Source organism: Typha angustifolia, chromosome 3 (assembly GCF_048772165.1).
Source record: "Typha angustifolia cultivar Huaian chromosome 3, ASM4877216v1, whole genome shotgun sequence".
NCBI classification, from domain to species: domain Eukaryota; kingdom Viridiplantae; phylum Streptophyta; class Magnoliopsida; order Poales; family Typhaceae; genus Typha; species Typha angustifolia.
The window spans coordinates 5397666-5425601 of NC_133241.1; the positions used below are offsets into that span (position 1 = coordinate 5397666).

At 35.4% G+C, this 27936-nt stretch overlaps 2 protein-coding genes across 4 annotated transcripts; both read left to right on the top strand.

The window, feature by feature from the left end:
• Window positions 1-654: 654 nt before the first annotated feature.
• On the top strand, window positions 655-18144 carry LOC140780159 (actin-related protein 3). Its single transcript, XM_073125547.1, has 10 exons — window positions 655-1136; window positions 1704-1938; window positions 2057-2281; window positions 3387-3533; window positions 4746-4838; window positions 8047-8166; window positions 10094-10204; window positions 10294-10416; window positions 10496-10594; window positions 17671-18144. The coding sequence occupies exons 1-10, from the start codon at window positions 1090-1092 to the stop codon at window positions 17749-17751; spliced, it is 1281 nt and encodes a 426-aa protein (XP_072981648.1). The 5' UTR covers window positions 655-1089; the 3' UTR covers window positions 17752-18144.
• Window positions 18145-20610: 2466 nt separating this feature from the next.
• Window positions 20611-26919, top strand: LOC140780060 (uncharacterized). 3 transcript variants are annotated; one of them, XR_012107449.1, is made up of 3 exons: window positions 20611-20904; window positions 21220-23329; window positions 26750-26919. XR_012107449.1 is itself a non-coding variant. In XM_073125370.1 (2 exons), exon 2 carries the CDS (start codon window positions 21244-21246, stop codon window positions 23203-23205), a length of 1962 nt encoding a protein of 653 aa, XP_072981471.1. In that variant the 5' UTR covers window positions 20611-20904; window positions 21220-21243; the 3' UTR covers window positions 23206-23536. The 3 variants fall into 3 exon arrangements, 1 of the variants encoding a protein (XP_072981471.1); XR_012107448.1 differs by lacking the exon at window positions 26750-26919 and adding an exon at window positions 25715-26317; XM_073125370.1 differs by lacking the exon at window positions 26750-26919 and having other exon boundaries at window positions 21220-23536.
• The last annotated feature ends 1017 nt before the right edge of the window (window positions 26920-27936 follow it).

Below are 27936 nucleotides of genomic sequence, written 5' to 3' on the forward strand. Positions count from 1 at the left end.
ATTTCTTTCATTATTATATGGAGGCTAACCATGCTGCACATGAGTTAGCGAACCTAGGGATAACCAAAATTTTTCCCCCTATTAAAGTTAGATGTGGTTATTGTGCCTGATTTGCCTAGACACTGAAGCCCAACCCGTTATGTCCGCCTATTGCTCGACCTAGTACATCTGACCCATCAAGGTATTTGCTATTGTTATTTAGTCCCACATTGAAAGTTTATTATTCTAAAGAAGTACATATAAATATTTCCCTTCAAAAGTTAGCACAAATATTGGATAAACTAAGTCCGTATAGTAAATAATTTTAATATATCCGACAATTATGGGCCGTTTTCGTATACGAATTTTCTTAGACCTAAATAATTCTATGCCCTCAACCTTTTTGAGGTAATTTTTGGGATATTATAGCTTGTGTTAGTTTATTTTAATAATTAAATATTAATTGAAATGTATAATAGTAAATATATTATTTTCTCTTTTCTCTCTCCTTAGACCAAAGGAGAATAAACTTCTTTTCTTTTTGTGTGTTTCTCTTCCTCTCTATTTACATTTAGGAGGAACAAAAAAATAAAAAAATAAAATTTCTTTTTCCTTTTTATTTTTGAACTCCTTCAGTAGAAAACGTGGAGACCGGGAGATCCAAGTGCTCCAGCGACAATCTACGTGTCGGTGGCGTGTCTTTATCCCCCACGGCGCCGACCCAGGAAAGTGAGAAGAAAAGAAAAAGGGAGTAAGACGCAAACCGGACAGCAATCTAGAGCGAAAGAGACACTCATCCAATTCGTAATCATCGGGATCGCACTTGCTTCCGCTCCGCCGCCGGTCACTTTAGTACCCCTCTCACCCACCGCTGCCGCCAAATGCGTCGGCTGACATGGACCGGATCCCCTCCTACTCCTCCTCCTCCTCCTTCGCCTCGAGGTTAAGCCGCCGCTTTCGCTTGCGATCCACGCCCGATTCACCAACCCCACGAGCACATTTCGCTATCGAGATCTCGATCGGGAGAAGGGATTACCATGAGAGCATGCCCTAGGCCCGTCTCGGATCTCGCTCGCGGATCCTTGTTTGATCTCGTTTTTTGCTCCTCCAATGGACGCCGCTTCCCGCCCTGCCGTTGTCATCGACAACGGAACCGGGTATGTAGATGTGGGATTTTGTATTAGTATTATTATTTTTTGATCTAGTTGGTTGCTTGTGAGAGGTGTTGATTTTGGAGATTGAATGAATGAGATTGAGGTAGAAAGTGACCCAGTTACTAGATTTTTAGAGCTGTACATGTTATCTTCTGATAGATGTTTAATTGAAGCGAGATGATGTGCTGAATTAGTGTGATTGGAATCGAACAGGAGAGAATACTCAATTGATATGCCATGATGAGACTTGCAGGAAGCTATGCGTTTTTCTTGATGTTATCCAGCTGGATGGTAGGCAGTAGGCAGCACCGAATAATTCATTTTTTGTTTGAATGCTAGATGATGCAAACAAGGATGAAGTTTTGAAAGCTTGATTTGATAAGCAGAAGATGATTGATAGGAGATTTTTGTTTTATATTCTTAACTACAGAGCTAATGTAATATCTATAAATTTCTTTCCATCTGACATATTTTACACTTGTAAAATAGATACGAATGCACAGTATGGAATTGCATTATATGGTGCAAGTTACCATCTTTTCTTGACCTTTTGCAACTTCTTATGTTTAGGTATACCAAAATGGGATTTGCTGGCAATGTTGAACCTTGTTTTATCATTCCTACTGTTGTTGCTGTCAATGAGTCTGTGTTGAACCAATCAAGAACATCTCTCAAGGGAAATTGGCTAGCACAACATAGTGCAGGTGTAATGGCTGATCTTGATTTTTTCATCGGAGATGAAGCTCTATCACGTTCTCGTTCTAGTAGTACATACAATCTCAGTTACCCTATTCGTCAAGGTCAGGTATGATATCATCCGTTCATAGGATTCACATTTGAGCAGTCTACCAGAAATGTATAAGTTAGGTGTCATGTTTGAGCAGTCCTTTTGGGATGTTAAGTTAAATTATATTATTCTGTAGGTGGAGAACTGGGACACAATGGAAAGATTTTGGCAACAATGTATTTTCAATTATTTGCGCTGTGATCCTGAAGATCACTATTTCCTTTTGACTGAAAGCCCCCTCACTGCTCCTGAAAATCGTGAATATACAGGAGAAATCATGTTTGAGACATTCAACGTTCCTGGGCTGTATATAGCAGTCCAACCTGTTCTTGCCCTTGCTGCAGGATATACTACTTCAAAGGTTTGTTTTCGCAGTTCTTCCTTATGAGCTTATACCCTAACTATGTAGCTTAATTTTTCTTGCAACATTTACTCTCTGTTTACCAGTTCTAAGTTATTCTGCTAGAACTTAAAACTTGCAATACTCATAAGATGCAAATGGTGCTTTGGCTTTTACTTTGTTTAGTCTTGCACATATCAAAGGGCCGGATTGGAAAAGAGTGTTATCCAATTTGTTTATACTATTTCGCTTATTAATTTGTCTAACCTCATCTTCCGGCTCCTGTATTCTTGATATTAGGAATGTCAGGTGTTCAGTCAGCAAGCAACCAAAGTTGTCCTTTGTTGTGCATACCTATATCACATGTTTATAAATGACGTACAAATGTAGTGTAAGTCATCTAGTTAAGATTTCTAAGGCGTTAGCTTTAATTTGGTTCTACATTTACTTGTTGTAGTGAATTCCTTCTTTTTCTCATCTTGATGTGATCTAGATGCAGCACTTGGCTCAATTTGAACAATTATAAAAGAATATTGTGAAAGTAAAGCAGAAAATATGAAATATAGATGATACATCTTCACATCTTCATTCTGCATTTTTTTTCCTTATATTTTCAAGTATTCCAATCTTTTTTTTTTTTTACTTCAGATGGTAGTAAGGAAGATTTAATTACCTACTTTCCTTGTTATTGTGTAGATGTGTGTGTGTGTCTACTTTTTTGTTCTTATAACTCCTCCATATTTCAGTTTTTCTTATAAACTTGAAGCCCATGATAAAGCCTAATGTAGAATTTAAACTGACGCCTAAAATTCTTTTTTCTTGAAGTGCATTGGGCTTTCAAGTCCTCGCGTGGCCAAATCTTTGGACATATTACTTGCTTATAATTCAGTCTTTTATGCACGCGCACGTGGACACACACAGAAGCACTGCAAGTTTATATATACAACAAAAATATGTAATACTTATCTTATAGCATACATACATATATACAATGCACATGATATATTTGGGGCATTGCTTATCTATTTGAAAGTTTCATCATTCTGCCTTATATTTTTCTTGCCCTTCAATTTTTCACATGTCATGAGGTTGATATATTTAATCTGTATACATGTTGTTTCTTCAGTGTGAAATGACAGGTGTAGTGGTTGATGTTGGAGATGGTGCTACACATGTTGTGCCAGTTGCTGATGGATATGTCATTGGGAGTAGTATTAAATCTATTCCTGTTGCGGGCAAAGATGTTACTCAGTTTATTCAGCAGCTTATAAGGGTAAATACTTAAGACTTTTATCTCTTTTAACTTATAAAAGTTGCTATAACTCATAGTCAGATTCTAGTATGCTTAAAAAAGAAATTTATCATTCTATGTACTGTTTCCTAAGTGATCTTGTGTTATAAGAAATTCTGAGCCATGATGCTCCGTATTCTTGATTAAATTTTAAGTAGTATCTTGCTTTGTCAAATCATGGGAAAATGAGCCAAAATAGCTAGTGCTGTGGCATGGTACTTTTGGAAGGAAGTGTTCTATATTAGGTCGTCAATTTGGATGAATGACAGATCCATTGGTACATTGGGGTTCTTTGAGAAGATTGCAAGGAGCCTGGGATCATAAAACAGAAAAGATTTACCAACGTGGTTGCAGGGTGCAACCTACAATTTCATAAAGCAGAATCGTGATTTTGACTTTGCTGCTACCAATGCTAATTTATACAAAATTCACAAACAAATATTTCATATATTCCAAAATTTCTTTTTATCTTGTAAGGCTACATTACCTACCCTAGTTATATGCATGGTACATTACTAATTCAGGCCTTCTTTTTTTCTTTTCATCATTCAAACATGTCTAACATGGGGGAATTGCTATGGAGCAGAATGCAATCAAGTAGCTTCACAGGAGTACAGGACAATGAATTAAATCTAATAAATTCTATTACTTGGTGACAACCTGGCATTTTCTGCCAAATTCTGAAGCCAAGGCTATGAGGCAAAGAAATAGAAAATACAGAGACTCTTCATATTTCATAATTTTATATCATTTAACTGGAGAGCTTATCATGAAAGTTCCCCTATAGTTGTAAGAGTCCAGAAAAAAAGAGGACATGATTAGTATGATACCTGGACTTACTTTATTCACTATGTAACAAATAAGCAAAAACAGGCAAATGAAGAATTCTCTTTTGATGAAGACATTTCTAGTGAATTTTTAAATTTGATTTGAAAAACTTTTGGCTTTTGTAAGATTTGCCCTAGGAATTCAATTCAGCAGCTATCTACTTACTGATTGGCATTTCTATTTGCAAGCCAACTTGAGAAACTTTACTCTGTGATTGACTAGTAACAAGATGTAAAATAATATTTTTTCTCAGGCCTTTTTCAAGGAAATATAAAATAGTGGGAACGTTAAAATAGAAGAGCTATATGCTGCTTATTATTTGATCCTTCTTTTTTATAAACAAAAAAATGATTTCGTTTCATGTAGGAAAGGGGAGAACACATACCCCCAGAAGACTCTTTTGAGGTGGCTCGGAAAGTGAAAGAAATGTATTGTTATACTTGTTCAGATATTGTCAAGGTAATTTTTATTTTCTGTAGTGACCATTGGAGATAAATCATTTTTCCATTGGATAGAAATGCATTGCATGGTTTTAACTTTAAGTGACAGTAACTTTTCCTAAAATCTCCTTATTCTTCAGTGGATGACATGACATGCTATTTATTATGCTGATAAATATGATTTCTATCAACATTGTAAGATCCATAAAAGTTTCTGTATGTAACAGTATGTTATTCATTTTTTTAACAGTCTTACATTGTAATAATTATTAAAATCATGAAATACATATTTCTTGTACTTACCACTTGATTAATTAGTATAATAGCCTTCAAAGTTCAGTACTCCTTATTTTATGGTTAACTTAATGATGAGAGTTAAACTGTCTTTAGACTCCAACCTTCTAGGATTCTGCTCATGGTAATTGATTTTGCCATGTGTTGCAAATTATTCACTCTGTTGGTTGTAGATTTAGCAATCTATGATGTTGACATTATACAAAGATATTTAAAACTTTCAGAAGCAGTATAAAGAAAGACTTTATAACATGAATATTGCAAGCATGATTGTTGTGGAGTATCATCTTTTATGATGTTATTGGCTATTAATGTCTGCATATCAGAACACTAAGACTGTAACCTGTATGGAATCCTCAAATCAGAGGATTTGAGTGGATTTGGATTTTTATTTAAAGGAAATCCTATGTTTGGAATGCCTCGATGAGAGGAAATTCAATCGATTTGGGACTCGCTATAACCTGACAAAATGGGATGAATTGACGTGTGATTTCATGAGGACTGATTTCTAACTCAACAAACATTTTATATTCCATAATTGTCCTTAGTGTACTATTTAATGAAACTCTACCAATGCCTCTTCTCTTCTCATCTATTCTCACATTAATATTCTCCTTTTTTCCAAGTCAGGTACGTGCTTCCCATTTCTCCTCTTCTTTGCTTCTAATTGTTTGGTTTATTTGTTTAATGAATATATTACTGATTCCTAAGATTATGTTATTATCAATTTCTTTTTCTGAGAATGATTGGAGGTAACCCCAATTAAAATTTGTTAAGAAAATGAAGAAGTATCAAATATAGACTTAGAGATCACGAAGGGAGTTAAAAGCCAAAAAAATCTGTTTTGCATTTCGGCGGGTAAAAGCAACTCCAATTATGCCAGAAAGACTTTTTTAACAAAGTAAAACCAACTTCAGTGTTAGCCTCCCAGTAACAAAGTTGCTTGTTCTGCTCATTCTAAGAAGCCATCATAGGATTGAAATTAACATGTTCCAAGCCAGTATGTTAGTATCAACTTTTTATTCTATAATATTGTATAGTTAATTTGTATTGATGATAAAAGGGTATAATAGGGATATAGAACATATTGAAATGAATTCCTACTTGAAATCCATTTGGATTTGACTCCAAACAGAGACTAAGCATGCATCAAACTGAGTTTCTAAAGCCATTAGGGAAGTATCCTATTGAAGGATATGAGATGCACCTATTATTAGAAATTTAGAACTGATATATAACTAGTTAATTTGGTCTATATTCATTTTAGAATCATTAGGAACGGATGTTCTAAAATGGCCACTTCTCTAGGCAGCTCAAATACCACATAATGCTTGCAGTATGTGGTTGTTGATTCAACTGTCCAGTAGATGAAGTATTTTAAAATGTTATATGGGAATATTAGTATCTAGAAGAATCTAAAATGCATTGAGAATAAATATGTAAGAGTATTTATATAGAAAAGGAACCTGGCAAAAATCGAGTAGGCATTATGATAAATGAAATTCTTTTGAGAACATATTTATTGATAATTGGATGTTATATGGTACTGTTATATAACATGCTAATGTTTCAAGTTTGCTAATGCAAGAAGCAAATGTACCTGCTATGTAATTATTAAATAATAAAAAATAATCAAAATAAAATATAGATGTACAAATAATGGTGAATGCTTACTCTTTTAACTGGCTAGTAACCCTTATTCTTAGAGGTTAATTGCTTCATTTACTTATATCATTGTTTTCCTTAATATGCAAATATTTGGTGCCATCACTACACGGACCAACTGCATATGAAAGACCCTTAGGCTGGCTGTGGAAGACCAGCGGCCAACATGATACCCAGTAACATATGTGGGTGGAAATTGCACTATGACCTAGATTAGGAAAAAAGAGAGATGTAGCAGGAACTTATCTCTATAGTGTCTACTAGTAATAAAGATTCCTTTGGGCAAAATTTTGGAGTTATATGGAGGACTGACTTCTGAGTCCTGCTAGATAATTTGAGGATTCTTTTTTAATTTTTTAACTGCAATCCACCCAACAGATTCTGGAGATCTGAAGAGTAGGTTCTCTAGAGAGACACTTCATGTTGGGGAAAATTGAGAACAAGCAAAGGACTTTTGTTGATGATCTGTATCTCTAAAACAATCGATAAACAAATTAGTGAAAAGAAGTTTTTTACAATTTATAATACCAAATATATCCTTGACTAGAATTGGCTAGAGAAGGAAGTGATTGTATAATATCTTCCAAACCTAAGTGACCGACTCTTGATAGGCATGAATTTAACACATTTATGTGATAATCATGGAAAAGGATGTTATTTTAGCTAGTGTAAATAGAGGAAACTAATATGCGTAGGTTGATTAAACAAACGGAAGATTTCATAGTGTATATCCTAAGAGTACACAAAAAGAATGATTAAAAGTTCAAACTCAGAGGAGGTGTACCACCTGAAGAAGTTATAGAAGACTTAAGTATTTTGTATTAGTCATATAAGCAATATGAATTTGCAGAAACACTTATGTTGCAGTAAGTGATTCTATCAAATAGCATGTGCTGTGGAATCTCATCTTAAAATGTATAGTTAATTAATAAGTTCAATATAACCAGTACAAACAAGGACAGACGTCCAACATTGAAATAACTTTGTTACAGGAAATTCACTTTTCTTCTCCAATTACCCTTATGTTAGTTGTAGCTCCAGAATCTATCTAGTTATTATTTTGGTATAATCTAGTCAATCAAGTTAATCGCATATCTCCTAATGATCTCCTGATCTCAGGAGGAATGCTATCAGGACTTAATATGTTTCCAGTTTTGTAATATTATTGAATTGCAACCATATTTGTTAAAGGCTTCACTGTCGAGATGATATTGTTAATATAAGTGATTTTTACAGTGTATTCTTATTTGCTGTTTTTTGTACCTCAGGAGTTTAACAAGCATGATAAAGAACCTTCAAGGTACATCAAGCAATGGACTGGTGTTAAACCAAAGACTGGAGCACCATACTCTTGTGATATTGGATATGAGCGCTTCCTTGGGCCAGAGGTAGGGATTTCAACTATTGACCTTTCTCAGATGATTTACATTTGTGTAATGATTTTTTATATGGAAATTTGATTAATAGCTGATTTGTAATCTGATTTAGTTTTGCATTATTCTGACAGAAATCTCTTAATTTAGTTGCTTCTTGTATCTGCTTTTCTAGTTCAGTCTTCATTAGATAATAAGCTTGTGTAGCACTTTGTGATGTTTTCCGTCTTGTTCTGTCATCTGGAATTCACATATCAAATAGCATAATTAGTTAGGGACAAGTTTGTAACCTTTCTTTGTCAACATGGATTTTGGTTGTTAGAACTCATTCTACATTAACGTTTAGTTTTCCTTCAATCTATGTTGATCATACTGTTTACCTGGGATTGTTACCTGCTTTAACAGCTGCCTTCATCATTGCCGCTGATAATTCCACTTGCATGACCTAAGCTACTGCTTCTGTTCTATTGTCAGCATCAGGTGGTTGAATAAATCTTGTTGATGTACATATATTGTCTTCTGTGCATGACCTGTTAAGTGCTAACCTTTAAAATATCACCCCTTGTAGTATGTATAATGTACCGGCAATCCTGAGAAGGTTATATATGTATGCGTATCTGTACCTCCACTGTGCCTTGGCATTAACAGCCATGTGAAAATGAGAGGCAGCCTAGCATAGAAGTGTTCAAGCTTATGAGTCTTAACAACCAGTAGATGTGGTAGGTACTCAATCCTATCGTAAGGCATCTCAGTTCATATTACTGATATCAATGATGAAGAAGACATTTTATGACTTCTACTTGGTTCTAATGTAGGATTTGACCTTCATGGTTCTTCCCACCCTTTAGGTGCAATATGGAGTTTTTTACCAACCTTTCATCAATTGATTCTTTACGTAGTCTTGTTGAAGCTTATTTGTAGTTCCATCAGCTTACTAATTTGGAGCAACTTTGATTTAAAAAAACTAGTCTTCTGGGGTGATATTTAGACGGTGTACATAGAGCTCCTTATGGATAGAAATAATGTAAGGTAGTCTTAATGGGTGATATTTCTGTAGATGATGTAGATAGTTCTTGTAGATAGAAATAATTTAAGGGATATTATGATGTCTCAATTATATCAAGTTATTAACTGCTAGGGATTATTCTGAATCAAGACAAGCAAGTGTGAATATATCCTTCTTGTCAATTCTTGTTTGGGTATCCGGCAGCTTACGAACAGAATTGGAGTCTCATCCAAAGAGTTATTGATGATGTGTACAGTATTTAAGGTCCTGTTTGTTTTGAGTTCAAGGAGAGTCTTTGAACTAGTTCACGGATTTCTAATTTGGTTTAGTAACCAAACATCTTTTTATCTTTTCTATACTTAACCAATTTCATTCTTTAAAAAATTAAGACTAAGAAATGAGACTAATTAATCAAGTTCGGAGCTTAGCCTCAAACCAAATAAGCCTTTAGAGTTTAGTGGTGATTTGAAGCTTCAGAATATCTTTTGCTTAAGAGAATGGGTTACCATATTGATAAAAATTAGTGAACTCATTTTTCCAAAATATGTAGCATTAGTGGGAGTTTTGGGAAGAATGTTAATCAAGATTGTATGCACATCTCTATTCAGATATCATTTTTATTCGCAAGGGCATCTATTTCAGCCTTTCGAGAGAGCAAAATCACCAATTCCTCTCCAAATCCTGTTAGTATAAGTTTCTTCATTAGTTAGTCAACACCCCTTACTCCCGGCTCTTTTTGTTTAGTTCTCACGGGGATAACAGATAGAATCCTGAAATATTTTCATTTCTGGTCTTGTAGGCTTGTGTGTTGTTCTCAGACATTCTCTACTAACTTGTAAAATATTTATGCTTGTCAATGCTGAGATTATGGCCTTATGGGACACTTTTCTCCATCAGAATTGTCTGCACTGTCTCACTATCCTGTCCTGTATGCAGATCTTTTTCCATCCTGAGATATATGGAAGCGACTTTACCACCCCTTTACCTGCTGTCATTGACAAGTGCATTCAATCATCACCAATTGACACAAGAAGGGCTCTCTATAAGGTAAATGTCATCAAAGTATTTGTTTCTGTATAAGCTTGTCCTGAAATAATCTCTCTTCTGTAACTTTAAGCTTGTGATTGTTGTCTCAGAACATAGTTCTATCTGGGGGATCGACCATGTTTAAGGACTTCCACAGAAGATTGCAACGTGATCTTAAAAAGATAGTAGATACTCGGGTTACAGGGGGCTCACGACTTGGTGGAGATGTAAAAGTAGGAGTTTTTTTACTTTTCTAAGGAATTTAATTTTATATTATTCAAAATCCACACTGACTTCTTTTTGGATTTCCAGTCTCAGCCGATTGAAGTCAATGTGGTCAGCCATCCAATCCAGAGATATGCGGTTTGGTTTGGAGGTTCTGTACTCGCCTCAACGCCTGAATTTTATGGGGTACTTTTCTATTCTTTCAGATCTTTTTGACTAATAATTTTAACTTAGCTTAGAGTAACATAATTCACATTTGAGGATTATTTTCTTATCTTCAAATAAATCGCCGTGAAAAGATTTTTTTTTCCTTTTTTAAAATAGATATTTAGTAAGCATGAATGCATGATATTAGATACTATGGGTAATTATCATGTTGTGCCCTACAATAACAGAAGGAAAATTGGATCCAATTATCCTTTGCTATGATTGACTGCTCGACGACTCGTTTCTTTTCTGAACTTGAACTTAAGCTATAAATTACACTTATTAGATGTAAGCCATGAAACATTTGTAGTTCCATTATATATAATATTCCTATAACCTTCTATATTCAGTAACGTTTTTAAATATTTATATTTGTGTTATTTGTGTATGTATACCTATTGACAAAAAATAGCTGATGGGGGAATTTACTTGCAGCATTATTTTAAAATACTTAGAAACTAGGGAGGCAGAACATGTTATTCGGAAGCCTCTCACTCATATGGTCAATTCAAAAGAAGTAGATAGGTTTTAAACTTCTGAAGAATCAATTTTACGTGATTATGGTTTCAAGGACTCCAAAAGAGTCAAAGTTTATCATCCAATCAGACTACTGAATAGAGGCTTATCCTAACACTCAAAATGAGTAATTGTTTGTCTGATTTGAATTAGCAAGAAGTCTCTATTGTATGTGAATTTCCATTCTTATTTTTTCTAAATATTCTAGATCACTTGGAACTGAGCATGTTGTCAAATTGGGCGTTTATTATTCATTTTGAGTGTTAGGATAAGCGTCTATTTAGTAATCTATTATGATCTGACCATGGGGTATCGAGTTTGTTAAGTCGAATTTAGTTAGTCTAATTTGCTTATTCTTTTAATTTAAATTTAAATGGATAATCTGCATGTGGATTCGATCCGCTAGGACTCTACTCCTATAAATAGAAGTGGTCATGAGATTTTTATGATGTGTGGAATGATTATTGAGTTAAGTTATTTTATATTTAGGTTATTATCATTTTATCGTAGTTGTAGATTGTCTTTGTCTCTGTAGGAGTAGATCTTAATAATAGATCCACCAAATTTCAGCCCCTTTGTTCATCCACAAGCCACCTACCTTACAGTCGTCCACTACCACCTTTGGTCGTCCATTTAACTTGAATCGAGTCAGGTTAGATCACATCATGGGGATATTAGGCTTGATGGATTGAGTTTATATTTCTTTTAATTAATTCATAATATAAACTCTTAAGGCAAGTCTAGCTAAGTAGTGTAAGTCATTAAAGTATGTTCAATTAAGTCATGAAAGCTTTTAAGACAAATCTAGTTAAATCAAGTAAGCATTTAAGATAAGTCCAATTAAGTCATGTAAGTTTTTAAGACAAATCCTGATTTGAGTCGTATAAGCCTTTAGGATTAGCTTTAGTAAGACTCATTATACTCAACCTCTATACATAGAGGGGCTAGACTTTTTTATTCAATCATCTAAGCATTGAGAAATTATTGAGTTTACCAATTTATTATTATCGCATCTACCGTTTTATCATAACCTTTAGATTGTGTTTATCTTTGTAGGAGTAGATCATAACCGAAAAACCCTTTTAAGCCTCTAAACCCTAGTCACTATCTTCCTTCAGTAGCGACTTTACTATACGGTTATCCACTACCACCATTTTTTGTCCTCCACCTTCCAATGATCGCCACAACGTCAAATATTTTCACTTCTGTCCCGTTATGATCTTCTTTCACTATTTTATTTTTAATTTTTCACCTAGACGCTTGATTCACGTGAAACTGAATTCATTAGATACGTGACTTTCGGGTTCCTCCGATGAAAATATCATAATTTTTTTTACGTCTGGATTGTTCTAGATCTAGTTTGTAACACCACTACCATCCGACGACCGTCACAATATCGGATATTTATTGATCTGCCCCCTTCCGACCTTTCTTCACTCTTTTACTTTTAACTTTTAACTTTGATCTCAGATTTACATAACATCAAAGTTATTAGATCTGTAACTCGTGCAACTACCGTAACGAAAAATTTCATAATTTTTTTATGTTCAGATCGGTTCAGATCTGGTTCATAACATAGTCTGATTGGATTCTAATTCAACTTTCTCAATCTAGCTACGCACCTACCTATGTATTATATATGCACAAAACAAGTTTAAAGGTTGATAATTTTGTTTGTTTGTTTTAGTGTTTATTAACTTGAAGGTAAGATTATAACAAGTTGCCATAACACTCCTTGGGCCCTGTATAGTAGACATGAAAAGGGTGTGCTGGTGTTTGACAAAGAAGAATGAGAGTTAGGTTAGCAGAGTTGAAGTCGCTTGTAGTCCAATACATGGTGTTCTACAAGAAAGATAGATTGGTGCACAGGAGTGATAGAATCCAACACTATCACGCTGCTGCTATGAGCTACAAAGTACTTGAGAATTAGGAAAAAAGCAATGTTTTGAAAGGCGGTCGCAGATGGCGAGCGACAAGGCGGGTGACAAGGCGGTCTAGCATTTTTAATATAAAAAGTTTATAAATAAATAAATAAACATATATAATATACATAATCATAATTCACAACTATAATAACATAAATACATAATAAAAGATTTAAAATTATAGCAACCATAAGTTCATAGCAACAAGTTCACAATCATAACAAATAATATGATAAAACATATCAAAATCATAAGGTCCATAACAAATAACATATAATCAAAAATTCAAAATTATCAAGTTCATACAAGTTCACAACTATAACATAAAGGCCATTTTCTAATCTTCTTCACAATCTATAGGAGAAACTTCATCTACCAAAAGATTATCATCTGAATCATCATAACATCATCCTCATCATCTGTTTCTTCATCCGACTCAATTAATTGCATATCTAGAGAAGTGGAAGGAGTGCTACTAGTAGTAGCTTGAGTAGATCTACTGTTCTTCCTTGATCTTAAATATTCTTTGGCTCCTGATGCTTCTGTCACCATCTCCCAAGTTATCCAATTATTCCCTTGCATTATTTCTTTCTTTTGAAATGATTGGATCCTTCTCTTTCGCTATCTTTCGATCCTTCATTCTTGCATTAAATTATACACAAACAAGATTATTTAGCCTCTTCACTTCCAATCTATTTCTCTTCTTTGAATGAATCTAAAATCATCAAATCAAAGACTAAATCAATTTGATAATAACATTCATCAATTTAGCTTAGTCAATACAATGATTAATGATATATTACTCATTCAAAGGAGCTCCAATTTCTTTCACATCCTGAGGAGCTACATGTTAAATTAAGAATCTTAACCGCCATACATTTCAAGTAGGGGGCACCGGCTCCATATACACTCCACCAATGAGCTATAACCATAAAAATTAAAAAGTAACTTAATAACATACAAAGAATAAAACTGTAAAAGATATATTTTACACTTTTACAACATATGCTAATTAATAATTATTACTTGAGTTGAATTCATCATTGTTAACTTCTCTTGTTAAATTTGCTAGCGGTCTCGCAAATATCCCGGTGGCATCCTTATATGCTTTCATCTCCACATTTGAAATGTAAACTTGAATGGCTTGATCTGGATAAAAGTTCTCAATACAACTAAGAACACCATCCATTACATTAAAGTCAGTCTCCATCTCATCCAAATCTCTATAAAAATAGTATGGATTTAAGTAATATACAGCAGCGTTGAGATGTGTATCAAGCTTTCCATTTGTGTAGTGATTAATTGCATCTAGAAAATGCTTGGAACATGTCTTATTATTATTGAAAATATTCTTTATTTCTTTCTTGACATCTTTCAACCCACCATATATGAATCCCATTGGTGGTTTTCTTTCACCATCAACAACTCGTAGCAACTTCACCAAAGGAGTGAATACTTTAACTGCTAATGATACTTGTCTCCAAATTGGTTATTGAGGATAGCAGAATAAACCCTCTTTCCTTTTGCAGTTTTTGACCATTTGCAACTTAAAAATTCATCGGAAGTAAACATAAGCCTTAATTTTTCTTTCTTCTCCAAAAGACTCTGTAATGTGAGAAATGAAGTGGCAAATCTTGTAACCCCGGGTCTCATGATCTTCCTTTTTTGTGTAAACTGACGCATCAAACTCAATGTTTTAGCCACTTGCTTCTTCAAAAGTGGCTCACATAACTCATGCATAGTTGCTGGCTTGAACCCCGGACCATACTGACCAACTGCTTCCATCAAAACATGAAATGATTTATCAGTAATAGCATTAAAGGGAATGCTACACTTATAAACCCAATGAGCTAAGTACATTAGCACTCTATCTCTTTGTTCTTTTGCAAAAGTATCTTTTATACTTATCTGTATCATCTTCCCCCGCTCTCTAATTGAAACTTTTGGATCAATAGATATGTATTTGTCTAAAGGACCTCTACTTCTTGGCCTTTTACTTCCAACTTTTAAAATTTCTGGATCTTCTTTTTCTCAAAATATATTTACTTCTGCTCTTAATTCTGCTTCCTCTTTTGATTTATCCTCCTTTCTCTTTTTGTTCCCCTCTATATGCTTTTTAATAATTTTTTTTGCCTTATCTGTAATTTTTGGACAAGGCGCAAAATCACCTCTAACATGAGCAATATACTTCTTGAATCTACTAATTCCTCCCTTAGTAACCTTCCCACAAAATCTACATTTTATTTGGAAGATATCCATATTGCCACCATGGATCATTGGAGCCAACAGACACAAAAAATTCAGATGAAGTTGACCCAACCACAGACGGTGTTTGAGAGGAATTAGTGGTCATATTTGACTACTTGTATTCTGTAATGAAATTGGGCAAAAAATAAATATGATTGATAATTCATAATTCACATTTCAGATTTAAAAATAGTAATTAATTACTGTTTTACCTCCTCCAGTAAAACAGATAGTAAGATATTTACTAATTATTGATTACTAATTTACTCTCTAGTTAATACTTAATAACTTAATCCAGTAATTCACTAATTCAAGAGAAATGTTAGAGGAATTCACTAATTCAACAGATTAACACTAAAAGTTAATGCATTGTTAAATATTAATCTATAATCTTAATTTCTGAATTAATTAGAGGAATTAAGTAATAAGAAACAGAGAAAAACATATTATCAGACAATTACTGAATTAATTTCTGAATCAAGTAATTAACAATCTTAATTAACAGAATCAGAGAAAAAATAGAAGAAAGGAGGAACTAAGTAATAAGAAATAGAGAAAAACTGAAAAACATATTATTAGATAGTTACTAAATTAATTTATGAATGAAGTAATTAACAATCATTAACAGATTACTAATTAACATTCAAGTATTTAACAGATTAGCAGAATAGCAGATAACTACTTTAATTAATTTCTAAATTAACTAGAGGAATTAAGTAATAAGAAACACTGAAACTGAGAAAAACTTAAAAACATATTATTAGATAATTACCAAATTAATTTTTAATTAAGTAATTAACCATCATTAACAGATTAAGTGATTAACTAATTAACAAACATATTATCATTATTATCAGATAATCACTAAGTCACTAACAGATTAAGATTTAACTACTTTAGACAGAATTAAAAATTAAAAAAAAATTTAATTACTTCGGTGTGAGACAGAGTGAAACTGTGAGAGAGTGAGAGAGAGTGAGATTGTGAGAGAGAGTGAGAGAGGCCCATACCTCTGCAGCGTTTGTGGGCATAGCGAAAGCGGGCGCAACGAGAGTGGGTGCAGCAAGAGAGAGGACGCAGCGAAAGAGAGAGAGGGCGCAGCAGCGAGAGGGATTAGGGATTTAGGGATTTAGAGATTTTAGTGAGAGAGAGAAAGGGCGCAGCGAGCAGTGAGAGAGAGAGAAGAATGATTTATATTAATGGTTAATTGTTAGTTTTTTCAGTGGATATTGGATAATTTGATCCACTATAGAAAAACCCGATAAGGCGGGTTTGGCGGGCCGAAGCGCCACGCTGCCTTATCGGGCCGCGCGGCTTGCTAGCGCTTTTTGGCGCTCAGGCGGCCCGCCAATGCGGCAGGCTGCCTTCTATGAGCGCTAGGTGGAGTGGCGGGGCGGCCGGTGCGCCATGGCGGCCGCCTTTTCCGCTTTTCAATACATTGGAAAAAAGATACTCAAAGCTATTCTTTTGATTTCCCACTAACTTTACTACTTGAAGATAAGAGGGTGGGTGAGAAGACGTGCCACATGCTCCCACCTTTTCAGGGTTATGGAGCACAAGACATGCAACCTTGCCACTGTTACAAAGAGTTGTTTCTGTTAATTGAAGCCACTGTGACCGGGAAAGACACTGCAAGCCTAAACTTTGTATCAAGTGAGCCCTGATATTCTGTTGTTTGGACTCTGTGTGTGCACACCCACACAAATGTTCTTATTGCAGTCACATGGAAGCTGAAACTTCATACAATATCCTTCAGTAACTGACCCTCATGCAATCAACTCTAGTTACTAATTTTTGGTATTGCTCTTTCTGCTCGAAACAAAAAGGGAAAGTTGTTTCTGCTGCAAATATAATGAACTTAGATTATCCAAAGACTACAGGAGGAGGATTCCATGTGCTTATTTTTCTCTCGCCGTAACTTTGTTATCATACATCTGCCAGCTAAGTCACATTCATGTCTTACTAGTTACTACTGCATGATGACATCTGCAGACTGTTTGCAAATTGTCCTGCATATTTTTCATGGAACCGAATAACCTGTTCTTGTAAACAATCCAAGGAAATAACTACGAATGGTAATTTTCTACTTAATCCAATTAGATGCTTATTTGTGTCCTACTTGCATGCAACAGGAAAACCCACTTCCATCATTATATTGTACAATTGCTATAATAGGGCCGAGTCAGGCTGATGTAAATCTTAGGTATAATAAAGTGCCACCTTATGAAGTGAAAACCATTGAACCACTGCAAATAAGAGTTGCTAGTTAAACAGTTTTGAACTACTTCATGTTCTCATTTCCTACTTCCTAGATCTATTTCAGTGTCTTAGAAACTGAGAGCTAAACAGGAGATGTGCTTTTCACAGGCTTGTCACACAAAAGCAGAATATGAGGAGTATGGAGCAAGCATATGCCGAACAAATCCTGTGTTCAAGGGAATGTACTGAATGGGAAAGCTTATCTACCTCATATACTTACGATTTGCATCGGCATGATAAAGCTACTGAAAACAACATTATTTCCTTGGAAGTTCCTGCGTATGATCATATCTGCATTACCTGGAAAATACCGAGGAGCGGCCTTTGTATGAGTTGTACTATTGTACGATATATCTACTGCAAGCTGAATCTTTTTGCTGTCAATTTGTTCCATATTCGTTTCAGAAAGTTTCTATAGTTTTGACGAATGAAAAGGGATAGAAAATCTGCTACTTTGTACACTAGGCAGAGATGTTAGTTTGTCGTTGAATAGCAAATGATGAGTCAAAGCTGAATCACCTTTTAGCGTTCGGCTTAATAGATTCAACGCTGACATTCTTTGGATTTAATTACTTGCAATCATATCCTTTATAGTGTGCTACCAATCCTAGGATTTTTTACTCTCACAGAACTCATATCGGCACTTTACTGAGCATTTCTTATGTTTAGCCATTTGCATCTACAATGATGTACTTGTCTATGTTAAATTTACCGGCAAACGGACTTTCTCTTGACTGCATAGGAGAAAAGAATGGGCTTATTTGTCTTAATTTAATACAACTATGTAGGAAAAGTAGGTTTTTATTTTTCTATGGTTGCCATATTCTTTTTTATACGTTTTGCATCTTTATGTTCCTATCATCCCTTATTTCATAGAGTGTGATAAAAAACATTATACATTTTATAAAATGCTATTATGTTACGTAACAGTTTTGGACTAGATTAAGAACGTAAGATAACTACGGATAATCTATTCGTTGGATCTTTCTGAATTTTAAATACTTCATTGCTCTTAAAAAGAGCTTTCCAATGAATTCAAGATCTCAGGATTTGGATGGCTAGATTTTGAAATATCGGTTGAATAGTGGCCGAAGGTCGGGTGAACTCTAGCTTAATAGCCTTTCTATGGCTAGATATGTGTTAGGTTAATTTCTTAGTATAAAGGGAGAGAAGTTATTGTAAAAGAAGAGGATTAGAAATTAGAGGAAGCTGACCAAAGACTTGGAAGGTAGAAAGAGGTGGGCGGTAGAAGGAAGGATGTGGGAGAAGACGTCAATGGTTAGAGACAGTTGAGAAAAAGATAAAGGCACAATGTCGATTTCAATTATCAAATTCCAACCTTATCCAATATTATTCGGATATCTGTAGAATATTCTACGAATATTTTTTCGACGACGCAGAGTTAGATTTAGCTAATTAAATAAAATTCTAATTATTATAATTAAATTAAATAGTAAATAAGATAACTAGACTTAATCTATTGAGTCCAATCTCTTTCGCATCATGTTAGTTTCACAAACTACCTTTCTTTTTTTTAATTCTTCCATTGTTTTATCCCACTCCCATATCATTCAACTCATTATCCTTAGGAGTAGAATTTTTTGGATGCTATTCCTGTGACCTAATGTTTGATTCATGGGCTTTGCGTGTGACTCATCCATTTGGACTTCCAGCAAAACGTGGAAATTGTGTGAGGATTTCGGTAGTATATGTGAGTCCAAATCTATTAAAAATTGGTGGAATTTGGATTCGGATTAGATTTTAAATGGTAGCAAATTTCGCAATCTTCGAAGCATTTAATTGTAAATTTAAACCTAATCAAATTCCAATCGAGACATACTAACAAACGGGGAAAATTGCAATCCACACCCTACATTTTTATGATTTTACGGTTCACTCCCTATATCTTCAACTCCCTGGTTTAGACTTTTTCTTTTTTTTTATCATTCATGAGCCTGATACGGGCTGGAGAAAGAGCCAACCCTTCCTAGATACAGAGATATTTTAGGTCCCACCGAGCTTTTAGCTATTTAGTATAGGCTTTAAAGCCATATGCGTCGCCGAACAATTGCTTCGAATCAAACGAAGCCGAGACCTGCTCCAAGTCGTTGCATTGCCAAGCTTTTCTTCCAAGCTAACTGTATTGCCGAGCCATCAGTCAAATCGAGCCAAACCACTAAACCACCGACCATTAAACAATTTCTCTATAATATTATTTGGGGTTGGAGTTGAACTCATGACCTCCTTAGTTATGAGTAAGGTACCTATCAATTTTACTAGTTGGTCTATGATTTGAACCTTTGTCCTCGCATACATATATGATAGAATTGGTTGGTCTATGATTTGAACCTTTGTCCTCGCATATCATATATGAGTCCGATGGACAAACAAACAAATGATGAGAGAGGTGCAGAATAGTTTATGATCCAGATAAGGTATATATGAATCATAAAGTCACAAAAATTATAATCTAAAGTTAAAAAAAAAACAAATTTTATGATCCAGATTCCGATAATCTGTCGGATAACTCAGATTACTATCTGGATAACTCATTGGATAATTCGGATTCTATAGCAGCTTCTAAGAACCCGGTCCATTCCAATTTCCAAACGTGTTCCTGTGTGCTCTTTTTATCTCTGTTGACTATGCGAACCCCAAAAAATATTAAAATTAGACTAGTTACATTTAGATCCTTAAACTATTGTCTATTTTTATATGGATCCCTCGTTTAGTTTTTCTGACTCTCTAAACTATCTAATATTTGTTATTTAATCATACAACAGTAAATATTAAATGATCGTCTTATACTTAACTTTTTTTTTCTTTAAAATACGAGAAAAAATAGTCCTCAAAGTGTATAAAATTGATTGATATTTTTATTAGATTATTAGTAGAGAGGGTATTTGGAAATTTTACTAGAATTAAAAATAAATTAGGGGTATATGCGAAAATGAGCAGGGGTCTAATTGTAATTGTTCCTATGAAATAAAATATAAAATTCATACAATGAAGATGGAAAAATAATAATAATAATAATAATAAAAGAAAACCATTCTCTTTTCTACCTCTTTTCTCTCCCTTTCTCCAAAATTCTCCCCTGCATTAGAGATTAGAGTGGATGCGGCATCTAATCGACAACCCAGATCTCGGCCATGCTTACCTTCTGATGCACCAAAAACCCAACAGATCGAGCTATTTTTCCTTGAATACGGATACCAAGAGCTCCAAAGAGGAGCTCTACTGACTACTGGCCTTGGGCTAAGAGAAGAGAAGAAGGTGAGGAGGAGGAGTTGAAGAAAGCGAGCGAGGATCTATTCATCGCGAGAACCCAAGCAGGGAAAGGTACCCACTTCGCCTTTGTAGGGAGAAGTGGCCAAAATGCCTCTTGAGGGGGATGTAGAACTTGGAAAGTCCCAATATCTGGTTATTTACCTTATATGGATTTCTGGGCTGTTTTTGTTTTTCTCTTTTGTTATAGTTCTTTAGGTTTTGAGTTTAGATGCCCTTTTGATTTCAGAATTATGAGTTTTGACTTTTATTAGGAAAAGGTTGGTTAGTTAAATGAAATTGTTTTTGTGTGGGAGAACGATAGGCTTTTAATTGCTGACAAAATTAGTTTGGGTGGAAAACAATGATGGGATCGTCTTCTTTTTATAGGTGGGTGTTGGATATTTCTGATAAATGGATCCAATGGTGGAAGAGCAGTTGGATTATGGAGAGGAGGAATATGGGAGTAGCCAGAAACTTCAATATCAAGGCAGTGGAGGAGCAATTCCTGCACTCATGGAGGAGGAGATCATGGGGGAGGATGATGAATATGATGATCTCTACAGTGATGTGAATGTTGGAGAAGGTTTCATGCATTCCATGAAGAAAAGCTCACCGCCCCCTTTTCCAAATGGTAAGGGTGGATTGCTTGATCAGAAGAGTGATGGCAATGTCTTGTCAGTTTCCCATCCCAGTGGCCTGCCGAGCGTGAGCCTCCCTGGGGTTGGCCTGGAAGGGAAGGATGTGAAATCCAGTTATGTGCACAAAGAAACTGATCAGAGATCTAGTGGTTTTCTCCCTGGAAAGGGTTTTGAACAGCATGGCAGTAATTACCTAAATGGAATTTCCCATAATGGTAATAGGGTATCAGATATTGCTGTGGAGAGTAGGGTGGGAAATGCTGGATTTCAAGGAAGTTTGTCAGCAACTGTGCCTCCCAAAATCGAAGTGGAACCCAAGTTTGCAAGAGGTCTTGTGCCATTGCCATCGGAATCTGAAAATAATGGCGCCAGAAATCCCCCACCTATGCCACAAACTCGACCTGCTGCTGCCGTTGCTGCTGCTGAAAACCATCTTATGATGAATGAAAACTCAAGACAAGGGATGAGCTCTGTTGATAATAATGGTCCAACAATGCTCTTTGTCGGTGAGCTGCACTGGTGGACCACTGATGCTGAGCTAGAGACTGTGCTATCGCAGTATGGGAGAGTGAAAGAAATCAAGTTCTTTGATGAGAGGGCTAGTGGGAAGTCAAAAGGGTATTGCCAGGTTGAATTTTATGACTCTACAGCCGCAACTGCATGCAAGGAAGGAATGAATGGTTATGCATTTAATGGGCGGCAGTGTGTGGTAGCATTTGCTTCTCCACAATCTTTGAGGCAGATGGGTGCAGCTTTTACAAGCAGAAACCAAACTCAGACACAGTCGCAACCCCAGGGAAGGCGGCAAATGAATGATGGAACTGGCAGAGGTGGTGGAACAGGTTATCAGAGCAATGATGGGGGACGAAACAATGGTAGGGCTGGATGGGGTCGAGGTGGACAGGGCTTGCCTAACAGAGGCCAAGGCGGTGCCGGATCAATGAGGGGAAGAGGTGCTATTGGCGCAAAGGGCATGGTTGCAGGTGCTGCTGGTGTTGGGGCTTCTGGAGGTCCATATGGTCATAGTCTACCAGGGCCTGTATTAGGTCCTGGTGGAATGATGCATCCACAGAGTATGATGGGAATGCCGTTTGATCCGACATATATGGCTCGTGGAGGTCCTTATGGGGGCTTTTCTGGGCCTGCTTTTCCTGGGATGATGCCTTCATTTCAGGCCATGAACACCATTGGTCTTCCTGGAGTGGCACCTCATGTGAACCCAGCTTTCTTTGGTTCTGGGCTAGCTGCAAATGGAATGGGAATGCTTGGGAACAGTGGGATGGAGGGACCTTCTGCAGGAATGTGGAATGAGACAAACATGGGGGTATGGACAGGAGATGAACATGGAAAAAGGGCAAGAGAATCAAGCTATGGTGGTGATGATGATGCTTCTGACTATGGCTATGGGGAGGGCAACCATGAGAGAGGTGGGAGGTCAAATGTCTCTAGGGAGAAAGAAAAGATTCCAAATCGTGATTGGTCAGGGAACTCTGATAGGAGGCATCGTGATGAGAGGGAGCAAGATTGGGATAGGTCTGATAGGGAACGATTTAGAGAGGAGAAAGATGGGTATAAGGACAATAGGAGTGACTTGGACCGGGGCAATAATGATGATTTTACAAGGGGACAGCCCTCTTCAAGATCTCGAAGCAACTCAATGATGACACAAGAAGATCACAGGCCTCGTTCCAGGGATGCTGACTATGGAAAGAGACGTCGCCTACCTTCAGAGTGAAAAGTACATTTAAACAAATTTCAGCAGCTAGCATCTCATACCTGGCATGCTCAGCATGTTACTGCTGCTATTTGCCTCTGCTCTTTTCAGTATCTGTTGTCTTGTTGAGGCTTCAAGAGGACAAGTAAGTTAATAGTAGTATACAAGGAAAGAATCTGCGAGTCTTGCACTTCTATCACATAAAAGCAAACCTTTCTGTTTGAATATTTGTGTGCTTGAAATTTCTAGTTATATTTGGGCATCTTGGCCTTCCAGAAACAGGCTATGAGTTGGCCATATTTGTGGCTAAAGTCATCCTTTTATCTTGAATATTATAAAGACAAAATCTAAAGACATTTATGAACTCCTTAGTTAATTATTTTAGATGCATTTTGTTTGTATGCCATTTGTTTAGTTTTCTCATTGTAGGTTGTGTGGCCAAATTTTGTGGTCCTCAGATCCACTTTGTCTACATCTTGTGCCACTGAATTACAATGGATCAAGTTTTGGTTGGTAGTTTTTTTGAAGCTCTCTCCGACGAGCTCCTGTATCTGACTTTTTATAATCTTAAACATCTAAACATTATATCTTTTCCACTTGCATTTCTGATTTTGCTCCTCCTTTCATTAGCAAAGTAAATTTTAATACCTCGTATTGTTATTCTAGATGCATATCAAAAAGTAAGTGCTTGCGTAGTATTGTTGTGGGTTTTCTGTTGCTGCTTGAATTAACATTTATTTTATGATCTTCCTAACTTAAATGTCTTCAATAAGGATCTATCTCATTTGACTTTCTAATTGTATTTGTGTTAATCATCTTAGATCATGATTATTATTTTAGGGAACCTATGTCAATGATCCATTTGGTTTCTGTCAGTCTAGTCTCCAGGTTACGGATTTATATTCTAATTGTACTCGTTTGTAGTATTATACTTTCTCATTTGCTGTTATAGTGGATAGGTACAAATTTAAGAAGTCATGTGGATGCCTACACTGGACAAATCAATGAGATCCGTCTCTTCAAATTGATCTTATCTCTTTTTACATTCCTCTTGCCCGTGCATTTGTAGATGTACAAAAGCTTGAGGACTGTTTTAAAGTACTTTGTGGTTTGCATTGAAGGTATTTATATAGCAAGTGACCTCATGTTTTACTCTATCCTTGGAAGACCTACTATTTGGCCCTCTGGTCTGAGCATATTCTTATTGATTTTGTTATCCATTTTGATGCGTCAAGTTACTTATAATGAAACACTTGACAACCTTCTGACGTGTGTTTTTTCCTAGCTCTTCTTTTTTTCCTTCACTAGTTCTCCTTACAAATTCCTCCACTGATGCTCATTTGTCATTCTCCTATACTACTCTTCATGAAGCATGAAAAAGTTTCATTCTTTTTTATCTTTCTTAACAACATTAGACAAGAGACCTGGTACTGTATGATCTATGATCTAATATTATGGAATGAAGCTAGTTTCTATGTGCTAACAATTGATATTAGTTCTTGCATTATTATTGGAACATCCATGATGTGCCATTAAGTGCAGAAATATATTCTCAACAATTTACCTGGAATTGGATTCAGAGTTAGTAGGATATTTATGAGATGAAGGATGATCAAAAGATCTACCATTCAATAGTAGCTACTAGTAACTAGTAAGACTCAAACTATGGTGATCTCCTAATCGACACCCATAGCATATAATTGGCTGCTGTATGATCACTATGTAGCTCTTTGAGAATATCAGCATAACTCCTTATAGGTTTTCAGGCTACACAATCTCAACCAACTTTATAGTTGAAATCAATCTTGTCATCAAGGATGGAATCCTAGATATATTTTTGAAGCCTGTGCTTATGGTTAGGCTTGTTATGACTGGAAGAAACAATCGTAAGAGCTAACCTAAACTGATAAAATTGTTTTCCTCAATCAATAGTTTTATAGTGCATTTCATGCATCTCCACCAATTGGCTTCTTTCTGTACTTTCACGATGATCAAGGTTGTCAAACCACCTAGGCATTAGGTTTTGATTCTTACCCTTGATTTTTCATTAGAAAATTAGTAAGTAGTAAGTTGAACATGGGACCTATTGACAACTTTTAATATTAATTCCATATCCTTTTTCTTGCTTTTGCGAATCTCACTTATCCAGACTCTGGTAGGAGCTTTACTGAATTAGCCTTGGTGAAGGATTACCTAATTGAAGCTTTCTACTTTCTAGACACCCAAATTTCTGACTATTGACACTTCCTTGATATCTGTAATCTTAGTTCTGGTCAAATTTTTTGCATTCGCCAACTTAATCTTCCAGTCTGATGAATTATTCATGAATGGAATCAGTGGTCTAAGAAAATTGTTCTGTGATGTGCTTCTGGATCTTGATGACTTCTTTATCTAGTCTTTATTATATATTATATCTATATGTGGTTGCAAAAACTCAAATGAGATCATGTGTCTTCTCTGTTCTTTTTTATTTTTCAATCATACTTTTCTCTTTCAAGAAAATTAATATAGCTTTTCCTTTTATCATCAGTTCAAGGAAGACACTGTTATTCGAAATATTTACATGTAACTTCTCATGGCACTTATCAAACAGACCAAGATGAGGGTTCATATCGTGTTGCTGACTTCATTCTTTATATGAGAGGAGGATATTTTATTTTGCTGTTGCCTTTTGGAGCACGATGTTAGTAGATAGCAATTCACTGTTGTAGAAATATCTTGTTACCTAAAGCCATTTGAATCAGGTAACATAGTTGTATGTATATCATCGAGTATTTGTGAGTCAGAATGATGTATGAAGAAATGCTTGGATTCAAGTTGCACCATACCGGGGCTTCTGTAATCTGTTGCATATACGAAAGTTCCCTTGTATTGTTATGTGCTCCATTCACCTTTGTCAGTTCTACAAAGTGGGTACAGGTGACATTACATTGTCAAAGCCCTTTGGCTTCATCTGGAACTGGTCTTTTACGTCTTTGTTGACTTCATTTCATTTTGTAAATAGTTTGGTATGACTTGACCCTCAATATTGTAGCACTCAGTCAGCCACAATATTGAATTGTAACTGCATGAGTAATAAGAGGTCTGTAATGGAAGATGGGTAGTAAAATTCTATTCTTTTTTGGGGGTTCAATTTGATAATGTATTGTCATTCTTTGTACATATGTTTACATGATAATTAAATGATTTTGTTTGAGGACCTCAGTTTGGACACATCTTGTGATATGGTTATTGAGTTTGATTGCTAAAAGATGTCGATTGGAAGACACTGGAGATCCAATTAAATATGTGGGCCAGCTTTTCTTTTTGCTATCCAGCATTATTGTGTATTGTTTTTGTTACTAAAGTTCGCCTGAAGATGACAGAAGATAGGTTTTTCGCTGCTTCGGATGTTGCATCATAAATTTATGTACTTGGGTAGATCATAAGTAGGAGCTTGTGTTTCTACTTAGTTGGCTTTCTTGTACTTACTGTAATGTTAGTACAAATATTTGTTCTCAGCCTTTCCTGTTGTGAAACGACTATCAAAGTTCTTTGTATTAATGAATTGGTGGATAATAACCAGTTTCAAGGAGCTTCCTCAATTGCAGCAGTTTCTCCATTGCATGTCTAATTTGGATGCTGGAAAAGATGATTGCTGCCACTGTACTTAAGCAAGTTACTGAAGCTGCATGTAGAACTCCTCCATTGTATTCTTGTATACTGTTGCTTAGATATGCTTAGTCTATAGGTTTTGTGGCTTCATGTTGGATTTCATGGACATTCTCATTCCATGATGTGATTGGTTTGTTGTTGTTGGATGTTCTGTATCGTTCTTAATTAATTGTTTGTCTTGAGATCAATATCTTTGTGATTAATATTCTTTTTGTGAAATTTATAGTGATTATTTTTTCTTTTTGTGGTTTATACCTGTGAGTTTGGTTGAATCGGTGGTGAGGAGTCTTGCTTTCAACTTATGCAATTGACACGTATATAATTGAGTTTATTTTGGGAGTTTTTGACCAAAATATTGCTACAGTTAATTTTATTTTTCAAACTAGATTACCATTCAAACTATTTTCTAAACTAGTATTACTGGAAAGTTATATTTTCGGGCAGCGACTATTGTCTGTGTAATCAACTAAGTTCTACCTCTAACTAATTAGCAAAAGCAATCAATGAATCGCTCTATGGGAAAATGATTCATGAGGCACATAGCCTTATTTTTTGGAAAAGCGATTATTAAGTCCTTTTCCTTAAAAGCGATTTATGTCTGTGTGGCTGCATAATAAGATGATGGATCGATTAAATTTTCTCTCAAAGCGATTTGTGAATTGTTTTCCCATAGATTAATTTATGAATTGCTTTTGGATAGAACGATTCATTAATTGTTTTGGCCAATTACTTAGAGATAGGACTTAGATGATTAAAGGAATAATAAGTCGTTCGAGAAAGACAGTAAACTAGTTTAGTAAATATTTTATAGTTTATTAATAAGTATTATTTTTATTGCTTGGTAAAATAGATCAGTCAGTTTTAGTAGAGTTCATAATTTTTTTTTCTTTCTATGCAATCCTACACTTGGTGGTCCTTCTATGGATCCCAAACAATCATACATATTATTTGTCGGACTTAGATAAATGACAATACTACTGATTGATGAGAGTTAAAATCTTTAGGATATTTAAATTAGAGATTTGAGCGTATGATGTGGTATACATAGCGGTACCCGACAACACAGGATTAAGACATTTTTAAATAGTGGCCCGTGAT

What these genes read in the sequence shown, in the direction of transcription:
- LOC140780159 (XM_073125547.1), top strand. Translation starts at nt 1,090, where the DNA reads ATGGACGCCGCTTCCCGCCCTGCCGTTGTCATCGACAACGGAACCGG. An exon ending in TTATTCAGCAGCTTATAAGG is followed by an intron (nt 3,534 to 4,745) that starts GTAAATACTTAA and finishes CGTTTCATGTAG; the next exon opens with GAAAGGGGAGAACACATACC. An exon ending in CTTGTTCAGATATTGTCAAG is followed by an intron (nt 4,839 to 8,046) that starts GTAATTTTTATT and finishes TTTGTACCTCAG; the next exon opens with GAGTTTAACAAGCATGATAA.
- LOC140780060 (XM_073125370.1), top strand. Translation starts at nt 21,244, where the DNA reads ATGGATCCAATGGTGGAAGAGCAGTTGGATTATGGAGAGGAGGAATAT.